General features: G+C 38.3%; 1 protein-coding gene and 1 pseudogene across 19 annotated transcripts in view; both read left to right on the top strand.

Annotated features, from left to right (window-relative positions):
* HEATR6 (HEAT repeat containing 6) overlaps positions 1-21634 on the top strand; it is a 130071-nt gene that overhangs the window by 8853 nt on the left and 99584 nt on the right. For all 19 annotated transcript variants that reach the window (XR_012328516.1, XR_012328521.1, XR_012328519.1 and 16 more), the window contains 6 exons: positions 522-659; positions 2511-2809; positions 3599-3776; positions 9466-9672; positions 10058-10157; positions 20521-20876. Coding sequence is in view for 11 of the 19 variants with exons in the window: in XM_019945337.2 (XP_019800896.2) it covers positions 522-659; positions 2511-2809; positions 3599-3776; positions 9466-9672; positions 10058-10157; positions 20521-20876 (1278 nt within the window). In the remaining 8 variants the exon portion in view is untranslated. The remainder of the gene's footprint in view (positions 1-521; positions 660-2510; positions 2810-3598; positions 3777-9465; positions 9673-10057; positions 10158-20520; positions 20877-21634) is intronic.
* LOC117309676 (polypeptide N-acetylgalactosaminyltransferase 1 pseudogene) lies at positions 3783-9459 on the top strand (annotated as a pseudogene).

Here is a 21634-nt window from a genome sequence, read left to right as displayed (position 1 = left end):
CTCTCTGGGGATCCAGCTGTCTTCAGTTCAGCCAAGAAATAGTAAGAAACTTTGTGGTGGCCTTAGATCAAAGCCATGTACGATAACTTAGCTTTATCATGACTAAAACTTTAATTCTTTTCCTGTACCATCTCCCCTACTCCCTAGTAGATAATAGAGAGCTAGATTTGGACATGGATATGCTAAATAAAATGATAGATTGGTTAAAAAAATTATCGATAAAATATTGGACAAAACTGATTGGGTAAATTTTTTAAATTAGTAAATAAAAGTGGTAAGTAAATAAACTAGAATCTAAAGTTTAACCTGATCTGGCCAAACCAGATCCCTCTGGTCTAGATGAAATTAAACTCTCCTTTAAGCTCTAAACCTTCAGGGTATCTATTTTCTTTCTCATTTCAGTTTCCTTAATAAAGCTTTTAAACATTAATCTATTCATCTGTGATTCAGAACATGGTGAATAATTCTGTTTTATGATTTGTTGTATGTGTGTTTGTGTGTTCCTTAACCATCATTATTAGAAAACCATGTTCCATGGACTCCCTGGACTAAACATAGAGATGCCCACGGTGTTGTACCCCACTCCACTTCCTCAGTATGATGGACGACCACCCATCAAACCGCAGCAGACAGAATCCAGCACTTCTCGACCAGCTGTGGTACATTTGCATATATTTAGATTTAAGTTGTGAATTGTTTTTAATTGCTTGCTATGTGTGTTTTCTATGATTTGCATCACTGCTGTGCCAAAGGCTCACCTTGAATTTGATTTCAAGTTAGGGTTTTTAGCATAGTAAATTTAAATTATCAGACTGCTAAAACTACCAGTTAGAACATCTTATACTTCTAAGCAGTCTAGGCAATGTAACAGCTATAAAAATGGGCATTCACTTTATACCCATAGCCAAGCATCCGCATCCCTCAAATGCTTAACACCACAGGTCAACAGACTTTTTCTCCAACAGGCTAGCTGGTAAATATTATAGGCCTCTGTTGCCACTGCCAAATTTCCCAGTCTTTCCAGATAGCTGCCATCTCCCTCCTGTTTCTGTTGGAGAACCTAAAGCATACAGATATACGGCTGAGGTATTACACCTAGAAATGTAATACCTGATTAAAATGCTTACAATTAGAAATTCTTTCACTCATTCACTTAATCAACATTTACTGAGCATCTGTTATATCCCAGACATTGTGCTAAGCATTAGGAACATAGATTGTGGTTTTAGGAATTTGGGGGAGAAAGCAAAGGTGGATAAATACACAACTACATTGCAGTATTATGATTTCTTTCAACAGAATATTCACGGGGTATTCTAGGAGCACATTCAGGGCAACCAATAGAGGAGTAAGGGGGTGCTTTTTAAAAGATATAGTGGCTAACCTGAGCCTCAAGAATGAGTATAGAGAAGGAAGGAAGGAGAATGTTTTATTCAAAGGGAACAACAGGTACACAGTCTTAGGGAATGCGAGTTGAACAAGGGGCTAGAGTGTCAGGTGTGTGGAGGGGAAGGTGGGACAAGTATGTAGCAGAGGCCAAATCATAAGGGTCATATACAGTGTGCTGAGGAGTTTGGGTTTTTATCTTATAGGTGGTGGAAATGAAGCATCTGATACAGGGGAGTGATATGATCAGATTGGCATTTCAGAGAAATCACTGTGATAGCAAGTAAAAGGGTGTGAGTCTGGAGCCACGTTAATAACTCAAGGTAGAAGTCATGAGGACCTTCTCTCCTAAAGGCTAGGGACCTTGAGAATGCAGAGGAGAGCACAGATTCCAAAGATCTTTGGATGTCCGAAAGAAGGAAGTAGCAGAAGAGAAAGAACCTGGCTTTTACTTTAAGTTTTTTGTTTTTTGTTTTTCATTTTTTTGGCTGTGCTGCACGGCATGCAGGATCTTAGTTCCCCGATCAGGGATCGAACCCGTGCCCCCTGTATTGGAAGTGTGGTGTCTGAACCACCAGGGAAGTCCCAGGCTTTTACTTTATATCTACAAAGCCCCAGTGCTCTAAAACCTGGATTGTATGTAGAGGAGTAACATCCCTCCTATGCATCTAGAGTGGTGCTAACTGCGTATCCTGTTTGGGAGAACTGAGAAAATAGTCACTCAGGTCATTTTCTGTAGACCTTGATCTCTTGCAGAACCTTTGTTGAGAAGGCTGAATGCTTTCACAACCGTTCAAGGAAGGTGGCATTAGTCTGTACTTAAACAGATGAGGAAAGGCAAGCTCAGCGAGGCTAAATGATTTGCCCAGGATCACAGATACAGAATTTAAACCCAGGTCACGAGGTTTGCTCTGTCCCATGTATTTCCTACCTTGTTTCTTTTGGTCCAGTAAGTTGTACATAAACACTTAGCATAGTGCCTGACGTATGGAGTATTAAGTGCTGCTTTTTTCTCTTCTCCTCTTCTTTATCCGTACTACGTGTTGGAGACATATTTAGTAATTATCAAATGAGAAGTTACCAATAGCTATCATATATATGTTTTCATTTGCTCCTAAAATCAGAATAAAAGGAAAAAATCAAAAGTAAAAGCGAAGAAAATCCAGCAAGGAGAGGAGGAGGAGGAAGAATCCAGTGGTGAAAGAGAAGTAGCCCCAGTCACTGGCTCAGGCAGACTGAACCCGCATAAAGGGGACACTCAGTGCCCCTCCTCCCTGGGTGTTTCGAGTTTGCCATTAGCTGGAAGTGGAGCTGCAGGAAAAGACCAAGTCTCCTCATCCTTCAGTTCTTCCAGTTGGAAGAGAGTCAGCAGTAGTGAGTCAGACTATTCTGATGCTGAAGGAGGCATGCAGAGTAAAGTGAGGTAGTAGTATTTTGTTATATTTTTATGCCTTATATTCTAAGTTGTGTGTATAAGTTTCTAACCTTGCTTAAAAGTCTAACTGCCGCATGTGATTTAACTTGGAAGAGTCTCATTTACGTGGGACTTTGTATTACTATGCATTTTGCATTGTTCTCTTATCTGTCTTTGTACATGTGGTTCCTCTGCCTGGGTTATTCTTTCTTTCATGTTTTTTGCCTTTTGCCTTGTTAACCACTACCCATCTTCAGTATGAGCTCAGCAATCATATACTCTGAGAAGCCTTTCCTGACCCCTTATTCCGGCTTAGGTACCCCTCCTATGTGACTGTTTGACTTATCTCTGATTACTGTGTTGTAGTCTCTTTAACTGTATGTCTCTGCCTTTAATAAGCTTGTCAAGGGCAGGGGCTTAGTTTATGTCTGCCAGCCTCAGCACAGTGCCTGGCACATACGTAAGGATTCTCAGTACATATCTGTTGGATGAATGGATACTCTGCAGTATCTCATATTTAATACTGATTTCCTAATATCAAAATGTTGCCATCTTATTCTCTATCTAGTTATGTTTTTTTAATTGTTGACTTTATTAACTTGTTAGATAAACAAATTACTTTAACATGTTTTGATCACATTTTGAAATAATTTTTAAAATGTTGGCATCTTTCAGATTTATTTAGAGTGTTGAATTTCCCACTGTATCATTTGAGTTGGCTGGAATAAATAGCATTTCATGCTTATGTTTTTAAAAACAATTAAAAGGCTTTTTTCTTCCTTCTTTTGGTTATTAAAGGTCTTACCAAGCCAAAGTTCGCCAAGGAGCATTAGCCTGTTTTCTTTCTACTATAAAATCAATAGAAAAAAAAGTTCTTTATGGCTACTGGTCAGCCTTTGTTCCTGATACACCTGAGCTTGGAAGCCCACAGTCTGTGTCCTTGATGACTCTTACATTAAAAGATCCTTCTCCAAAGGTAAGAGCATTTAAATTCTAAGGGTTATAACTAGGAAGAAAATCTTTACAAGTCTTTTTTGTTTTCTCTGCCCCATCTGATCTTACTGCCCCATCTGATCTTATGTGAACAAGGCTCTTATTAATACCGACCCAAGTCCTGACTTGAGAACCACTAAATGGGCAGGAGGATAGGAAATGGGCTTATGTGAATATCAGGTAGAGGGAGATCACACTGAGCTCACCTCCTGCCCCAGGGCTTGCTTGAAGCATGAGCACACTGAGTTATTGTTTCAGTGTCCTCTGAGCTGCGCTGAAGCAGCTGTGCTTCTCTCTCTTTTATGAAAATGTTGATTGCCATGGTGTTTATAATAGAAAGAAGTTAAAAATGGCTTTAATACTCACTGGAATATCATGGTATATAATGGTTATGAAAGATGTATAAGGCTTAGGGAAATGCTGATGATGCTTTATGAAAGTATAGGATATAGAATTATATGATCCCAACAGTGTTTTTTTTTCCTTCAACTTTTCCATATTTTTCAAATCACATGTAATAAATAGTAATACATATTTTTATGAGAAAAACTTATTTTTAGAAAAGAAGGAAAAGTAACTTGGCAGTCATGGATAGCTACAGCAAGGTAACTATGGCTGATCAAATATTTACCTCTTCTTGGATATGTTAGCTATTTTCCAGAAGTTAGCTTTTTACCCAAATAAGGAAACCAGTGTGGTGTTTAGATTCCTCTTACAACAATGAACATTAAAAAGTCATGCTACAGGGCTTCCCTGGTGGCGCAGTGGTTGAGAGTCCGCCTGCTGATGCAGGGGACACGGGTTCATGCCCTGGTCTGGGAAGATCCCACATGCCGTGGAGCGGCTGGGTCCGTGAGCCATGGCTGCTGAGCCTGTGCGTCCGGAGACTGTGCTCCGCAATGGGAGAGGCCACAACAGTGAGAGGCCCGCGTAACGCAAAAAAACAAAAAAAAAAACCAAAACAAACAAACAAGTCATGCTACGTGGCATCTGGTATCCTCAGGTAATTAACCTACCCTCTCAAAATGAAAGTTTTAGTTAGGCCAATAGTATTATTTTCCGTTTTTAAGATTTTTCCCTTAAAAATGAGGAGGACTAGCAATCCATCATACATTGAAACTCCCTTTGATCATCTCCTTGAGTAGCTAATTACTATATAAGAAAACTTCTAAATGACCCTTCAACACTCTTACAGGGTGAAGAAAAATAAACTAGCCTCAATTATGCACACACAAAAATGCCTTGTACGGTATTTCAAATACCCAATATACTAAATAGTTAAACCAGTAGAAATTTTTCAGATTGACTGAATCATCGGCAAATGAGAACCTGAAAAATGGTGGTGGCAAATAAATAAATAATGAGGCCATTCTAGTAATTGGAAGGAAAACTGCTATGAAGGTTGAAAAAATATATATATATATGTATTTATGTTTTTGAAGACCCTCCAGCTGAGGGGAGCTGCCGTAAGTAGCCAAGGAGATGGAGATGAAAGTAGATTGAAATAATATTCATGATGTTTATATCTTTGTATTTTTCGAACATTTACATTTGAATTGCCATGAGAAATTTTACTTACTGCAAAGTGGTCCTCCTTGATTTGTGTACTTCTTACATATGTTCTTGCTGTTTAATTTCAATAATGCAAGAGACGTGATGAGTGAAAAAAAATATAGAACTCCCTTCTGGAGAAGTCCTAGGTCTAGCACGAAAGCCACACAAAGGTCCTGGAGAAAGGGAAGACCAGTCATCATTCTTACACAGTTTTTTAAAAAGATCAAAGTAATGATTAAAATTCATGAGTTCAGTGTAATGGCAAGCGAAATGAATATACTCAGATTTTTTAGCAGATACTAGGTTTAGAAGGGTGTAAATAAGGGTCATGATAATTGTCCACAACAGGTCTTGGAGTGCACCACTGCAAACTGTCCGTAGTGTAATTAATTGTGAACCAAGACCCATGTTAGAAAAAAGTGTTTTGGTAGATGATGTCAGTGAGAGAGTCTTTTTAGAAAGACTTCTAGAAAGTTACGTGCAAAAATTAAAAGTACTAGTTCATGGACTTCCCTGACAGTCCAGTGGTTAAGACCCTGTGCTTCAGCTGCAGGGGGCGTGGGTTCAATCCCTGGTCGGGGAACTAAGATCCCACATGCCGCAAGAAATGGCCAAAAAAAAAGTACTAGTTCATGTCATTGGAATAGAACAGCATTCTGGATTGATCAGAGCTAGGTTAAAAGGCGCAGCCATGTGTAAAAGCTGAGTGGTCATCTCAGGTGCTTATTGAGTATAGAGTTGGATAGTATAGACTGAAGTTTGTATTAGCCAGGATGAAACATGACAAGACAAAAATAATGTCTCTTCTCCTTGAAGTACACAGTGATGATGGTTTTGAGTTCATGGCAGCTCTGATATGACCTATGGTAGATTCAATTGGAAGCACAGTTGTCACTGATATACTGAGAAATTTTCCAGAGAGAAATGGACAGAAGGAAACATGATTGGACTACTCCATTCAGAACACCAACAATGACAGGGATTACTTTCAGGAAACTGGAATGTAAGATGCTAGAATGGTTCATTGAGAAGGAGAAAACTTAGAAATTTCCTCTAGGATTTGGCAGTGTGATGGTACTTGGGAAATTGTCACATGTTTACATGCTGGAAATGTGCTTCAGAAAGCACATCCTATGTTTTCAGGCAAGATAGAGCAATCAGTATAATAATACGACTAATTAAAATAATACTAATGCTACTAGTAACAATATGACTAATCTAAGATTTCTTCTATATGATTTCCTCAGGTGTTACAAAAGTAGATTATGTATATATATCAACAAGACGTGACCTAAGGGACAAACTGTAGGGCATACCTTCTTCTTGGTACCTTTAGAATTATCCTGATTTTCAAATTCCATGATGATTATTTATTTCTCTTTTAAAGAGCTATGAAATGTGGAAACAAATCAAAATCTAGATAATAGATATCATAACTAGGAAAGAGAATAAAGAGTTGAAACTTTTAACTGTCACGGAATGGTAGGTAATCAGGTTTCCTCTTTTATGGTCAATTAAGAACAGGTGACCTTTGCTTGGAGGTCTCTAAGTCTAGAGACCTTGACACAGTATGCACATGCCTCCACCTAAAAGGCATCCAACTTTGGGGGTGTGCTCAAATGAAATTAACCCTGAACATATGTGAAGGATAATCAGGACTTGGACAAAGCCAAAGACAAGCACAGCCAGGTGCCCTGCATTGAAACCTCAGTGGTAGCCATTCCCAGCAGTGACGACTTCATCACTCTTGCAGAAATATGCTGAGACTGAACATACATAAAAAAGGAAAAAATAAGGATTGACTGAGCTACCTCAGCAAAAATTTCTACTATATCCTTAAATAGCAAAAAAGGAAAAGTGCTTTCTTGTTTCATTACCTTTGAACAAGCCTTCGTGCCCAAGGAGGTAAAACTACCCTCTAGTGAAACTGAGTGCACTGATGTTTATAAGATTAAAAAGGCTTTCATCTACCAATGTAAATATTCAGACAATAAAAACTTAACAAAATGAGCTGTCTGGAGAGCTGCACCTCTTATGGTTTGCTTGTACATCAGTACTGTCTGCTGGAAGTGCTGATTAGAATGGTAAACAGTATTAAATATTGATATAAAAATAAATGAAGCAGAACTTGAACCTGATTCAGTGTCATGAATAGCATTTTTATAACAACAGAGGTATATTAAACAGTGTTTAAAGGAAATAAATCAGCACTATGAGAAGTAGAATTCGATATAGTATCATATTTCCTTATAGATTTTATACCTCGATGGTAGAAAATGACTAATTTCAGTGACATTCTTTTGTTTTCATCTGTGGTAGTCATGAATGCTTTTTCCCACTTTAGGTACCAAAGTTAATTGCGCTGAAAAATTTTTACTTTTGAATATTAGTTCATTTCTTTCTACAACTTGGCTTTTAATTTTATTCGGTTTGTGAGCTGTTGAAATTGTAATTTTTAATTATGTTCTAAAGAAATGGAGGTTTAGCATAACATCCGCCTTTTTTGGTTAAGACCAGCCAGCAGTCTAATCAGAGGTTGACAGACTATGGCTTGTGGGCCCAGTCTGGCCAACTACCAGTTTTTGTATGACCTATGATCTAAGAGTGGTTTTTATGCTTTCAAAACATTTTTTTAATCAAAAGAATAATATTTTGTGACATGTAAAATTTATATGAAATTCAGATTTCACTGTCCATAAGTAAAATTTTATTTGAACACAGTCACATTTATTTCTTTGTACAGTGTCTGTGCTCCCATAGCAGAGTTGAGTGGTCGCAACAAAGACTCTGTGGCCTGTGAAGTCTAGACCATAAAATTTGTGCTACTGGCGCTTTATGGAAAAGGGTTGCTAGCACCTCATCTGAGTTCTTGGACCAGCTGACTTGTGCACGAGCTCTCTCTCTGTCTCTTTGTCTCTCTGACACACACTTTCCTAATACATTGTCAACTTCCTGCCTTCCTTAAGTGATTATGCTTAATTCCAAAGACTCATACTACTATACTACAAATTTGTTCTCAAAGCAATAAATCTTTAGTTTTTTGTTTATAATTCCATTCTACGAAAAGCATGCAGAAATGATTTATTTCTTGGTAATTTGGAGATAACAGTTGAAGATTTTCTGGAAAACCTTTTCACACCAAACTCAGATATGCTTCATATTGAGTAAATACTTAGATTAGATCCTAGAATTATAATGTTGATTCCTTGCTTTTTAAATATCTGACTGAAAGGTTTAATTGACATTTTGGGGTGAGCTGGCCAAAGAGGGTATAGTATTATTTCATATTAGTAGTCCTGCATTTATCACCTACATTCCATTTTGGTTAAATTGGCTTTTTTTTCCTTTCTTTTTTCTTTTCTGAGTTTTAATACTGCAAAATCATCAGAATACTAATTACAAGTAATCTTTTAACCTTATAAAGAAAATCTTAATGCAGTGGCACTATTCCTGATAGATACAGCAGTCCATTGATAAAGGTGCACATGTTTTCCTTTCTATCCATAAAGTTATATTTAATAGTATTCCTTTGAGTATCAAAGATTTTATTGCAGATTTTATTTTCTGTACCTAAGAATGTTTCTGAAAGTTGGGTCACTAATGGTGCCTGCCAAGCTGAGTATGCACAAAGTTTCTAGTATCCTATGTAATTAATATTGAGCACTCATGGATGCTTTAGGTTGGAACGTAAAGCAGAAGGTCCTCGGGGGCTTTGATATGAAACAGACCCTAGATGCGTGTAGTTTTTCCTGCCCACAGGCGGTTTGCTTTTCTCTTTTCATTTGGCTTTATGCTTTAATAAACTAGGCTTCTCATCTTTAAGTTATTTTCATGCTTGTGACATCAGGTTTTTATACTGTGGTGCAGCTTAGGCTTATTCCTTACAGTAGGAAACCCTAACAGCCATGTGATTTGAGGCTCTGTTGGTTTTTTGAAGTGTGGGGGTGGGGCGGCGCGCAGGTGGCTCAGTTCACGGCTGCTCTTAGGGCCTGGTGGATAATCACATTGCCCTCTAATTAAAGGAATCCTAAATACTTTGAAAATGAAAAACATATATATAGGAAGAAGGGGATTCGACTCCTGATTTCTAACTGATGTGCATCATCCTGAAATTTCAGACGCGTGCCTGTGCTCTGCAAGTTTTATCTGCCATCTTGGAAGGCTCAAAGCAGTTTCTTTCTGTTGCTGAAGATACCAGTGACCACAGAAGGGCTTTCACTCCCTTTTCTGTAATGATCGCTTCTAGCATTAAAGAGTTGCACAGATGTCTTTTGTTAGCTTTGGTGGCTGAATCATCCTCACAGACCCTTACTCAGATAATTAAGGTAAATGTGCCAAGTTATCGGTGAGTTAACAGAGGCAGTTTCTTTCTTTTTGCATAATGTTTATATTGCCCAAAAGTGAATTGACAAGAATATAACTAAGTAGTAATTTTATTAAAGATATCCTGTTTGGAAGTCTGTTTCTACTTGTCTGATCATACCTACAATCTCTGTATGTACACCTAAATGTTTTACTAAAAATACTGCTTTATCTTTAGTATTAAGTTGGACCAATGAGAATACAAGTGCTATTCCCCCTGAAAAAAAAAAACAAAAGGACTGATTTTTAAATAAGTATAAAGACTTTTTAAATTAAAGGCTCTAAAATTTTGTCTCTATGCTGTGACTATATCAGGCCTACTGATGAGCTCTTCTTTGTGTTTTGCAGTGCCTTGCAAACTTAGTATCAAATTCACCTTATAACCGTCTGAAACTCAGCCTGCTGACCAAAGTCTGGAACCAGATAAAGCCTTATATCCGCCACAAAGGTTGGTGGTAGTTTGAAACTGATTGCTTCTTTATATCAACCAGATCTAGATTATTAGTTTTTAAAAAATAGAGCATTTTTATAGCTCTAAGATATCTCTGCTTATTCTCCTCAAATTTGGGGGGGGAATCAACTATTGCTGGAACCCCACTTTTGACCTCTAAAGCCCCAGTGGACACCACTGGAAAGAAGTGACCTGGAGAATTAACTGTAAAGTTTAATGCCTCTTCAATGCATCAGTGCAGTGACCAGAGTATCCCTTTAGAATTGAGATTGAGCAAAATCCCAGGGGGGGGTCCCACTCTAGTATGTAATAGTTCATATCCTTTAGATATAAGTAGAGGATGGATGGACAGTCAGATAGACAGACATTATCCTCATTTTGGAAGGAAGAAGTGGAAAATAAAACCTAACTTCTTTAACATTAACTTCTCTGGAGTTCAGATAAAATTTCAGAACCTCAAATCTTCACTAACTACAGTCTTATTTCTTATTTCCTGACTTACTTCCACATATAATATATATGTGTTGCCTTTAGAAGACTTGTTTTTCTTTTGGTTGCAAGCTTCAGGATCAGACCACATTCTGTTGAGTTCTTAGTCAGAATTGTAGAACTTGAAGAAGGCACGGATGTTTTTGTGCCATTGTGGGAGATGTTCTGGACCCAGTGTCAGTCTGCAGCTCACTCCCATTTTTGCCACTGCATAGTCATGACCTTCTCTGAACCCTAATTTCCTCCTAACAGGAAGGTCTATGCCTACCTCATAAGATTTTTATGAGGCTTAAATGAGATAATGATATGTAAATATGTAAACAAAGTCCAGTTCATCCCTTTCACCAATGTGTAAAAGGGGACCCAGGAAGGTAAATCTTGCCTTAAGATTGCTTATCACTTCAGTTGCAGAAGTAAGATTAAGACAGCCCAAGTCTTCTGGCTCAGTCCCCTGCTCATTCCACTGCACTAGCTTTTCTTCATCTGCAAACTGAGGGGAGTGAACCATGTCTCAAAGGTCCCTTTCAAGTATCTGACTTTGTCCTCCAGCAACCTTTTATTATTAAACTGTTCAAACCCACAGAAAATTTGTACTATTGTACAGTGAGCACCTGTTACCTCTACCTAGACTTAACAGTTGTTAACACTGTCATATTTGTTTTCTCTCTCTCTCTACATATATGTATCAGTGTGTATATGTGTACGTGTGTGTGTTTATATGCATATTTTGGTCTATGTGTACGTATTTATATAGACTTTCTTCCCTTGAATCATTTGAAGGTAAATTATAGACATATTTCACCCTAAATACCACAGTATGTATCTCCCCAAAATAAAGACAATCTCCAAAAAACACAATACCATTCTCACACCTAAGAAAATTACATTGATTCCATAGTATTATCTAATGTCTAGTCCACATTTAGATTTCCTCATGTGTCCCCAAAAGTCTTTTATAGCTTTTTAAAAAAAACCTGGGTTCATTCAAGGTTCATGCGTGATATTTAGTTTTTATGTCACTTTAGCCTTTTAAACTTTTTTTTTAAATTGAAGTATAGTTAGCATTATGTTCAGGTGAACATAATGATTCAACATTTAAATACATCACAAGTGATCACCACGATAAGTTCTAGTAGCTAGCCATCTCTCACAATACAAAATTACTACAGTATTATTGAGTATATTCCTCATGTTGTATATTATATCCCTGTGACTTAATTATTTTATGACTGGAAGTTTGTAACCTCTTAATCCCTTTCACCTATTTCATGTATGCCCTAACCTCCTCTGGCAACCACCAATTTGCTCTCTGTATCTGTAAGTCTGTTTCTGTTTTGTTTGTTCATTTGTTTTGTTTTTTAGATTCCATGTATAAGTGAGATTATGCAGTATTTGTCTCTGTCTGACTTATTTAACTTAGCATAATACCCTCTAGTTCCATCCATGTTGTTGGAAATGGCAAGATTTCATTTTTTTTTTTAATAAATTTATTTATTTTTGGCTGCATTGGGTCTTCATTGCTGCATGCGGGCTTTCTCTAGTTGCGGCGCCCTGGCTTCTCATTGCAGTGGCTTCTCTTGTTGTGGAGCACAGGCTCTAGGCCCATGGCTTCAGTAATTGTGGCACATGGGCTCACTAGTTGTGGCTCGTGGGCTCTAGAACACAGGTTCAGTAGTTGTGGTGCACAGGCTTAGTTGCTCTGCGACATGTGGGATCTTCCCGGACCAGGGCTTGAACCCATGACCCCTACATCGGCAGGCGGATTCTTAACCACGGCGCCACCAGGGAAGTCCTTTTTTTATGGCTGAGTAATATTCCATTGTATACGTATGCCACATCTTTTTTATCCACTTAGGTTGGGCATTTAGGTTGTTTCCATATCTTGGCTATTGTAAATAATGCTGCAGTGAACATTGGGGTGCATATATCAAATCAGTGTTTTTGTTTTCTTTGAGTGAATACCCAGAAGTGGAATTGCTAGATCATATGGTAGTTCTGTTTTTAATTTTTGAGGCACCTCCATACTGTTTTCCATGGTGGCTGCACCAATTTACATTCCTGCCAACAGTACATGAGGGTTCCCTTTTCTTCACATCCTTGCCGACACTTGTTTCTTGTCTTTTTGATTATAGCCATTATGACAGATGTGAGGTGATATCTCATTGTGCTTTTGATTTCCCTGATGATTAGTGGTGATTAGTAATGTTGAGCATCTTCTCATGTTTTTCTTGGCCATTTGTATGTCTTCTTTGGAGAAAGGGCTGTTCAGGCTCTCTGACCATTTTTTAATGGGATTGGTTTTTTTTGTTACAGAGTTGTATGATTTCCTTTTTAAGAAATATATATATATGTGTATATATATATATATATACACACACACACACACACACACACACACACACGTGGATATATCATTGGCAAATATCTTTTCCCATTGAGTAGATTGCCTTTTCATTTTATTAAAGATTTCTTCCACTGCGTAAAAGCTTATTAGTTTGATGTAATCCCACTTACTTATTTTTGCTTTTGTTTCCCTTGCCTGAGGAGATAAATCCAAAAAAATACTTCTAAGACTGGCATCAAAGAGTGTACTACCTGTGTTTTCTTCTAGGTGTTTTATGGTTTCAGGTCTTATGTTTAAGTCTTAAACCCATTTTTTATTTGTTTTTGTATATGATACAAGAAAATGGTCCAGTTTCACTCCTTTGCATGTAGCTATCCAGGTTTCCCAACACCATTTATTGAAGGCGCTGTCTTTTCTCCATTACATGTTTTTGCTGCCATTGTCATAGATAAATTGACCATATAAGTGTGGGTTTATCTCTGAGCTCTCTATTCTGTTTTGATTACTGCAGTGTTGTAGTATAGTTTGAAATCAGGGCATGTGAAATCTCCAGCTTTGTTCTTTTTTCTCAAGATTGCTTTGGCTATTTGGGGTCTTTGGTAGTTCCCTACAAGTTTTAGGATTATTGGTTCTAGTTCTATGAAAAATGCCGTGGGTATTTTGATGGTGAGTGCATTGAACGTGTAGATTGCTTTGGGTAGTAAGGACATTTTAACAGTATTGATTCTTCCAGTCCATAAGCATGGTATATGTATCTTTCCATTAATTTGTGTTGTCTTCAACTTCTTTCATCAGTGTCTTATAGTTTTCAGAATACAGGTCTTTCACCTTCTTGGCTAAATTTATTCTTAGGTATTTTATTTTTTTGATGCAATTGTAAATGGCATTGTTTTCTTAATTTCTTTCTCTGATGGATTGTTATTAGTGAATAGAAATGCAACAGATTTCTGTATATTAATTTTATGCAACTTTACTGAATTCATTTATTAGTTCTAATAGTTTTTTTGGTGGAGTCTTTGGGGTTTTCTATATATAGTATCATGTCATCAGTGACAGTTTTACTTCTTCTTTTCCAATTTGGATGCCTTTTATTTCTTTTTCTAGTCTGATTGCTGTGTCTAGGACTTCCAATACTACATTGAATAGAAGTGTCAAGAGTGGGCATCCTTGTCTTGTTCCTGACCTTAGAGGAAATGCTTTCAGCTTTTCACTGTTGAGTATGTTAGCTGTGGGTTTGTCATATATGGCCTTTATTATGTTGAGGTATGTTCCCTCTGTATCCACTTTGTTGAGGGGTTTTAGCATAAAGGGATGTTGAATTTTGTCAGAAGCTTTTTCTGCATCTATTGAGATGATATATGATTTTTACTGTTCATATTGTTAATGCAGTGTATCAGGTTGATTGATCTGCAGATATTGAATCATCCTTGTATCCCTGAGGTAAATCCCATTTGATCATGATGTATGATCCTTTTAATGTATTGCTGACTTTGGTTTGCTAATATTTTGTTGAGGATTTTTGCATCTGTGTTCATCAGGGATATTGGCCTGTAATTTTCTTCCTTTGTAGTGTCTTTGTCTGGTTTTACTGTCAGGGTAATGCTGGCCTCGTAGAATGAATTTGGAAATTGAATTCTCTTCAGTTTTTTGGAATAGTGTGAGAGCAGTTGATATTAAGTCTTCTTTAAATGTTTGGTAGAATTCATCTGTGAAGCCATCTGGTCCTGGACTTTTGTTTTGGGGGAGTTTTTTTGATTACTGATGTAATTTCATTACTTGGTCTGTTTCAGTAATTGGTCTGTTCAGATTTTCTCTTTCTTTCTGATTCAGTCTTGGAAAGATGGTATGTTTTTAGAAATTTATCCATTTCTTCTAGGTTGTCCAATTTGTTGGCATATAACTGTTTATAGTAATCTCTTATGATCTTTTTATACTTCTGTGGTGTTGGTTGTATCTCCTCTTTCATTTCTGATTTTATTGATATGGGCCCTCTATTTTTCTTGATGAGTCTGGCTGAAGATTTATCAATTCTCTTTATCTTTTCAGAGAACCAACTTTTAGTTTCATTGATCTTTTCTTTCTTTTTTTTTTTTTAGTATCTCTTTCCACTCTGATCCTTATTTTCCCCTTTGAGTTTTGTTTTTCTTTTCTTAGGTTCCTTTAGGTATGAGGTTAGATTGTTTATTTGAGGTTTTTCTTGTTTCCTGAAGTAGGCCCTATTGCTACAAACTTCCCTCTAAGAACTGCCTTTGTTGTGCCCTACAGATTTTGAAACACTGTGTTTCCATTTTCATTTGTCTCAATGTATTTTTTTATTTCCTCTTTGATTTTTTTCAGTGACCTATTGGTTGTTTAGTAGCATGTTGTTTAGACTCCACTTGTTTGTGTTTTTTCCAGTGTTTTATAGTTGATTTCTAGTCTCATAGGATTTTGGTCTGAAAAGATGCTTGGTATGATTTTAGTCTTCTTAAATTTATCGAGACTTGCTTTGTGGCCTAACATGTGATCTATCCTGGAGAATGTTCCACATGCACTTGAAAAGAATGTGTATCCTGCTGGTTTTGGGTGGAATGTTCTCTATATATATATCTGTTAAGTCAGGGTAGTATAATGTGTCCTTTAAGGCCAGTGTTTCCTTAAACACATTGTTTCCTTCTGTATGGATGACCTATCCATTGATATAAGTGGGGTGTTAAAGTCCTTACTATTATATTACTGTCAGTATCTCCTCATGTCTGTTAATATTTGCTTTATGTATTTAGCTGTTCCTATGTGGGGTGCACATACATTTACAAGTGTTTAATCTTCTTGTTGGATTGATCTCTTTATCATTATGTAATGCACTTTTTTGTCTTTTGTTACAGTCTTTGATTTAAAGTCTATTTTTTTAACATCTTTATTGGAGTATAATTGCTTTACAATGTTGTGTTAGTTTCTGCTGTATAACAAAGTGACTCAGCTATATGTATACATATATTCCCATATCCCCTACCTCTTGCGTCTCTCTCCTACCCTCCCTATCCCACCCCTCTAGGTGGTCACAAAGCACCGAGCTGATCTCCCTGTGCTATGCAGCTGCTTCTCATTAGCTATCTATTTTACATTTGGTAGTGTTTATATGTCAGTGCTCCTCTCTCACTTCGTCCCAGCTTACCCTTCCCCCTCCCCGTGTCCTCTCTACGTCTGTGTCTTTATTCCTGTCCTGCCCCTAGGTTCATCAGAACCTTTTCTTTTTTTTTAGATTCCATATATATGCGTTAGCATACAGTATTTGTTCTTCTCTTTCTGACTTACTTCACTCTGTATGACAGACTCTAGGTCCATCCACCTCACTAGAAATAACTCAATTTCATTTCTTTTTATGGCTGAGTAATATTCCATTGTATATATGTGCCACATCTTCTTTATCCATTCATCTGTCGATGGACACTTAGGTTGCTTCCATGTCCTGGCTACTGTAAATAGTGCTGCAGTGAACATTGTGGTTACATGTAAAGTCTATTTTGTCTGATATAAATATTACTACCCCAGCTTTGTTTTCATTTGCATGGAGTATCTTTTTCCATCCTCTCACTTTCAATTTCTGTGTGTCTTTAAATCTGAAGTGAGTCTCTTGTAGGTAGCATATATATGGGTCTTGCTTTTTTATCCATTCAGCCACCTTATGTCTTTTGATTGGAGCATTTAGTCCATTTTCATTTAAAGTAACTTTTGATGGTTATGTACTTACTGGCTTTTTGTTATATGTTTTCTGGTTATTTTTGTTGTTTTTCTCTGTTCCTTTCCTCTTCTCTTGCTCTCTTGTGATTTAATGACTTCCTTGAGTGTTATGTTTGTACAGTAAGTCCCCTACATACGAACAAGTTCCATTCTGAGAACACGTTCGTAAGTCCAATTTGATCATAAGTCAAACAGTTAGCCTAGGTACACAACTAACACAATTGGCTATATAGTACTGTACTGTAATAGGTTTATAATATTAATACATAAAAAACAAACACAAAAAATGAAACGTTTTTAATCTTACAGTACTTTGAAAAGTACAGTAGTACAGTATAATGGCTAGCCTACAGGGGCTGGCATCGAGTGAACAGGCAAGAAGAGTTACTGACTGGAGGAGGGAGTGGAGGTGGCAGATGGTAGAGCTGAAGGATCGTCAGCTATAGGAGATGGAGGGCAAGCTGCTATTTTACTCATGCCTGACATTGATGGAATGCATGTTTGCATCTTTGAAAGTTCACAACTTGAAGGTTCATATGTAGGGGACTTACTGTATTCCTTTCTCTTTGTTTTTTGAGTTAATCTAGTATTGTTTTATGATTTGTGGTTACCATGAGGTTATTTTATAACAACCTGGTATACAGCAGTCTATTTTAAGTTAATGGTTTGAGCACATTCTAAATGTGTTTGAGCACATTCTAAAAGCACTACATATTTACTCCCTACCCCTATGTTTTATGTTTTTGATGTCATCTTTAACATCTTTCTGTTTTGTGTATCTCTTAACTAATTATTGTAGATATATAGGATTTTACTACTTTTGTGTTTTAACCTTCATAGTACCTATATGGTTGGTTGATCCACTACTTTTACTATATGTTTGCCTTTATAGTGAGATTTTTTTTTCTTTCATAATTTTTATATTTCTACTTATAGTTTTGTGTTTTCTGTTTAAAGCAGTCCCTTTAACATTTCTTGTTAGGTCAGTTTAGTGGTGATGAACTACTTTAGTTTTTGCTTGTCTGGGAAACTCTTTATCTCTCCTTCATTTCTGAATGAGAGCCTTGCCAGAGGGAATATTCTTGGTTGTAAGGGTTTTTCTTCCTTTCAGTACTTTGAATATCTTGTGCCACTCCCTTCTGGTATGTAAAGTTTTGCTGAAAAGTCAGCTGATCATCTTCTGGGGCTCCTCCATATGTAACTAGTTGTTTTTCTCTTGCTGCTTTTAAGATTCTCTAGTTAACTTTTTTTAAAAAATAAATTTATTTAGTTAGTTAGTTTTGGCTGTGTTGGGTCTTTGTTGCTGTGCGCAGGCTTTCTCTAGTTGCAGTGAGTGGGGGCTACTCTTCGTTGCAGTGCGCAGGCTTCTCATTGCGGTGGCTTCTCTTGTTGCGGAGCACGGGCTCTAGGCATGCAGGCTTCAGTGGTTGTGGCACATGGGCTCAGTAGTTGTGGCTTGTGGGCTCTAGAGCACAGGCTCAGTAGTTGTGGCACATGAGCTTAGTTGCTCTGCGGCATGTGGGATCTACCTGGGCCAGGGCTTGAACTCATGTCCCTTGCATTGGCAGGCAGATTCTTAACCACTGTGCCACCAGGGAAGCCCTCTGACTTTTGACTTTAATTATAATGTGTCTTGGTGTGGGTCTTTTGGGGTTCATCTTGTTTGGGACTTTTTGTGATTCCTGGACTTGGATGTATGTTTCCTTTGCCAGGTTCGGAAAGTTTTCAGCCATTATTTCTTCAAAGAGATTTTCTGTCCCTGTCCCTCTCTCTTCTCCTTCTGGGACCCCTATAATGTGAATGTTAGTACACTTGATGTTGTCATAGAGGTCGCTTAAACTATCCTCATTTTTCTTATTTCTTTTTGCTTTTCCATTTGGATGATTTTCATTAGCCTGTCTTCCAGATTGCTGATCTGTTCTTCTGTATCATCTAATCTGCATTTGGTTTCCTCTAGTCTATTTCTCACTTTTGCTATTTTATTCAGCTCTGATTGGTTCTTTTTTACGTTTTCTGTCTCTGTAGAAGTTCTCACTGTGTCCTTCCATTCTTCTCCTGAGTTCAGAGAGCATTTTTATGACCATTAGTTTGAATGCTTTATCTGGAAGATTGCTTATCTCCATTTCATTTAGTTCTTTTTCTGAGGTTTAGTCCTGTTCTTTCATTTGGGACATAATTCTTTGTCTCCTCATTTTGCCTAACCCTCTGTTTGTTTCTATGTATTAGGTAGATCAGCTACATTTCCTGTTCTTGATAGAGTGGCTAAGTATAGAAGGTGTCCTGTGAGGCCCAGTAGTATGGTCCCCCCTGGTCACCAGAGCTAGGTGCTCCAGGAGTGTCTCCTGTGTGGGTTGCATGTGCCCTTTCGTTGTGGCTGGGCCATGCTCTCTGCAGGTGTGCTAGGGGGTGGGGTTGGTTCCCAGTGCAGCTGGCTGTAATTGGGGACTGCATTAGATTAGCACTAGCTGGGTGGAATCCGCAGGTGAACTCAGGGCGGGTTGAGTGATGCTAGTAAATTAGATGGGGAGATTCAGAACTGGTGACCGCCTGGGAATTCCCTGGCAGTCCAGTGGTTAGGACTCAGTGCTTTCACTGATGTGGCCTGGGTTGGATCCCTGGTCAGGTAATTGAGATCCTGCAAGCTGTGTGGTGCAGCCAAAAAAAAACTGGTGCCTGCCAGTGCCTGGCCACCTAGGTAGAAAGGGAGACAAAGAAAAAAAATTTTAAAGTGGCACTCGCCAGCTCCTCAGTACCTCTTGGTGACACGCCTTAATATTAGTCAATGAATCTATTAGTCAGTGAATCTCCTTCCCATATGATCAGGCACTTTTCAAACTGCTGTCTGTGTGCCAGGACCTGGAGTGACTGAGTTTTTGTGCACAGCCTTTTAGAGTGGATTCGTAATTCTCTGCAGCCCTCTGGCTCTCTCTTGGATGTAAGCCCTGCTGATTTCCAAAGCCAGACATTATGGGGGTTCATCTACCTGATGCATGTCCCCTGGGCTGGGGAGCCCAATGTGGGGTTCAGAGCCGACCTCTGAGGCTGTGAAATCCCTCCTGCCTGTGGTCCACAGCAGTGGGGGTGTAGGTCCCTGCCAAACCATGTCTCTGCCCCTCCTACTTGTCTCAATGTGGCTTTTTTTTTCCTTTTATCCCTAGTTATGGAAAATCTTCTCTGCTAGTCTTTCGGTCATTCTCAGAGATAGTTGCTCTCTATGCAGTTGTAATTTTCCTGTCCATGGGAGGAGAGAGCCCAACATCTTACTACAGTGCCGTCTTGTCCTGCCTCCTCACTTTAGTCTTTTTGACTCTAGTAGTCTGTGGCCCTTTTTCTTTCTTTTATGATACTGATTTTGGAAGGGTCCAAGCCAGTTGTCTTACAGTATGTCGTATACTCTCAGTTTTCTGGGGGTTTTTTTGGCAGTACACGGGCCTCTCACTGTTGTGGCCTCTCCCGTTGTGGAGCACAGGCTCCGGACGCGCAGGCTCAGCGGCCATGGCTCACAGGCCCAGCTGCTCCGTGGCATGTGGGATCTTTCTGGACCGGGGCATGAACCCGCGTCCGCTGCATCGGCAGGCGGACTCTCAACCACTGCACCACCAGGGAAGCCCTACTCTCAGTTTGTTGGGTATTTTCTTTACAGTGTTAACTTACACTTCTGTCCCATAAACTGGAAGTTAGGTCTAGAGGTTTAATTAGATTCAGGTTAAACAAAGAAGCCATAATTCTTAATTGCCTGCAGAGATAGTTATGATCCTTATGGTAACTGTTCCTGTGGTGATAGTTTCTTTTTGATTCCTTTGACAGATGTTAATGTTCGTGTGTCCAGTCTCACACTATTGGGGGCCATAGTGTCCACTCACGCACCTTTACCTGAAGTCCAGCTACTTTTACAACAGCCCTGTTCTTCTGGACTCAGCAATAGCAATTCAGCCACTCCTCACGTCAGTCCTCCTGATTGGTGGAAGAAAGGCCCTTCAGGACCCTTTCTGGAAGAAGCCGCAGTTAGCTCACCAAAGGTGTCTTCAGAGCCCTGCTGGCTCATTCGACTTTGCATTTCCATTGTTGTTCTGCCCAAGGAAGATGCCTGTTCAGGTAGTGATGCTGGCTCCACAGGAGGAAGCACCTATGAGCCATTCCCCTTGCGACTGGAGGCCTTACAGGTAGGAGGTTTCATTTCCTCATCTCTGAAATGGAAGTAATCATTCTTTCTTCATGGGGTGATTACTTCCTGAGGAGTAAGTCTGTGAAAATAAGGTCAAACCAAGCAGTGTGTCATTGGTGTTAGTGGGAGTTGTGTGTGAATTCACACTTTAGGTGTGAATGCTTTGTTTGTTGTTTTGTTTTGGGGGGGAGTGGGTGGGGGGGGATTGGTTGTAAAACATCACATTCATCCCCTTTGTTGCAAGCCATTTTAGTCACCTCAGGTATTATATGGCAGGTCAGTATAATAGATTATATAATAATTCTGAAGGAAGTTGTAGAGTTAATCTTTGATTTCTGCATCTGAAAGTTAAATAAATGTTTAATTTTCTATAAACTTCTCTTTGGTATTATATCTGTTTAGAGACAACAAAGTATTTGCTCCTTCAAAGGAAGAAAACCACCCTAGATTAAAGTAGTTGTTTTTCTGTAATATTTTAAAAATACTAAAATATTTGTTTTTTCTGTACACCCTAGATTAAAGTATTTGTTTTTTGGTCCTAGGGTCTGCTAATTATCTGGTTAATATTGAACATGTCCTTTAACCTCTTTAACCTTTAACTTTTTCAGTCTTAGTTTCTTCAGCTGAAATACTCAATAAATACCTACCAGTAGATAAATTGTTCCCAGGCTTAAGTGTGATAATATTGATAATCTAAATGAAACACATTTTGTAAATTATAAAGCACCATAAAATTTTATATACTTAATTGAAGAT

This window comes from Tursiops truncatus, chromosome 20 (assembly GCF_011762595.2).
Source record: "Tursiops truncatus isolate mTurTru1 chromosome 20, mTurTru1.mat.Y, whole genome shotgun sequence".
Lineage (NCBI taxonomy): Eukaryota > Metazoa > Chordata > Mammalia > Artiodactyla > Delphinidae > Tursiops > Tursiops truncatus.
This window is presented reverse-complemented; position numbering and strand designations above follow the sequence as displayed.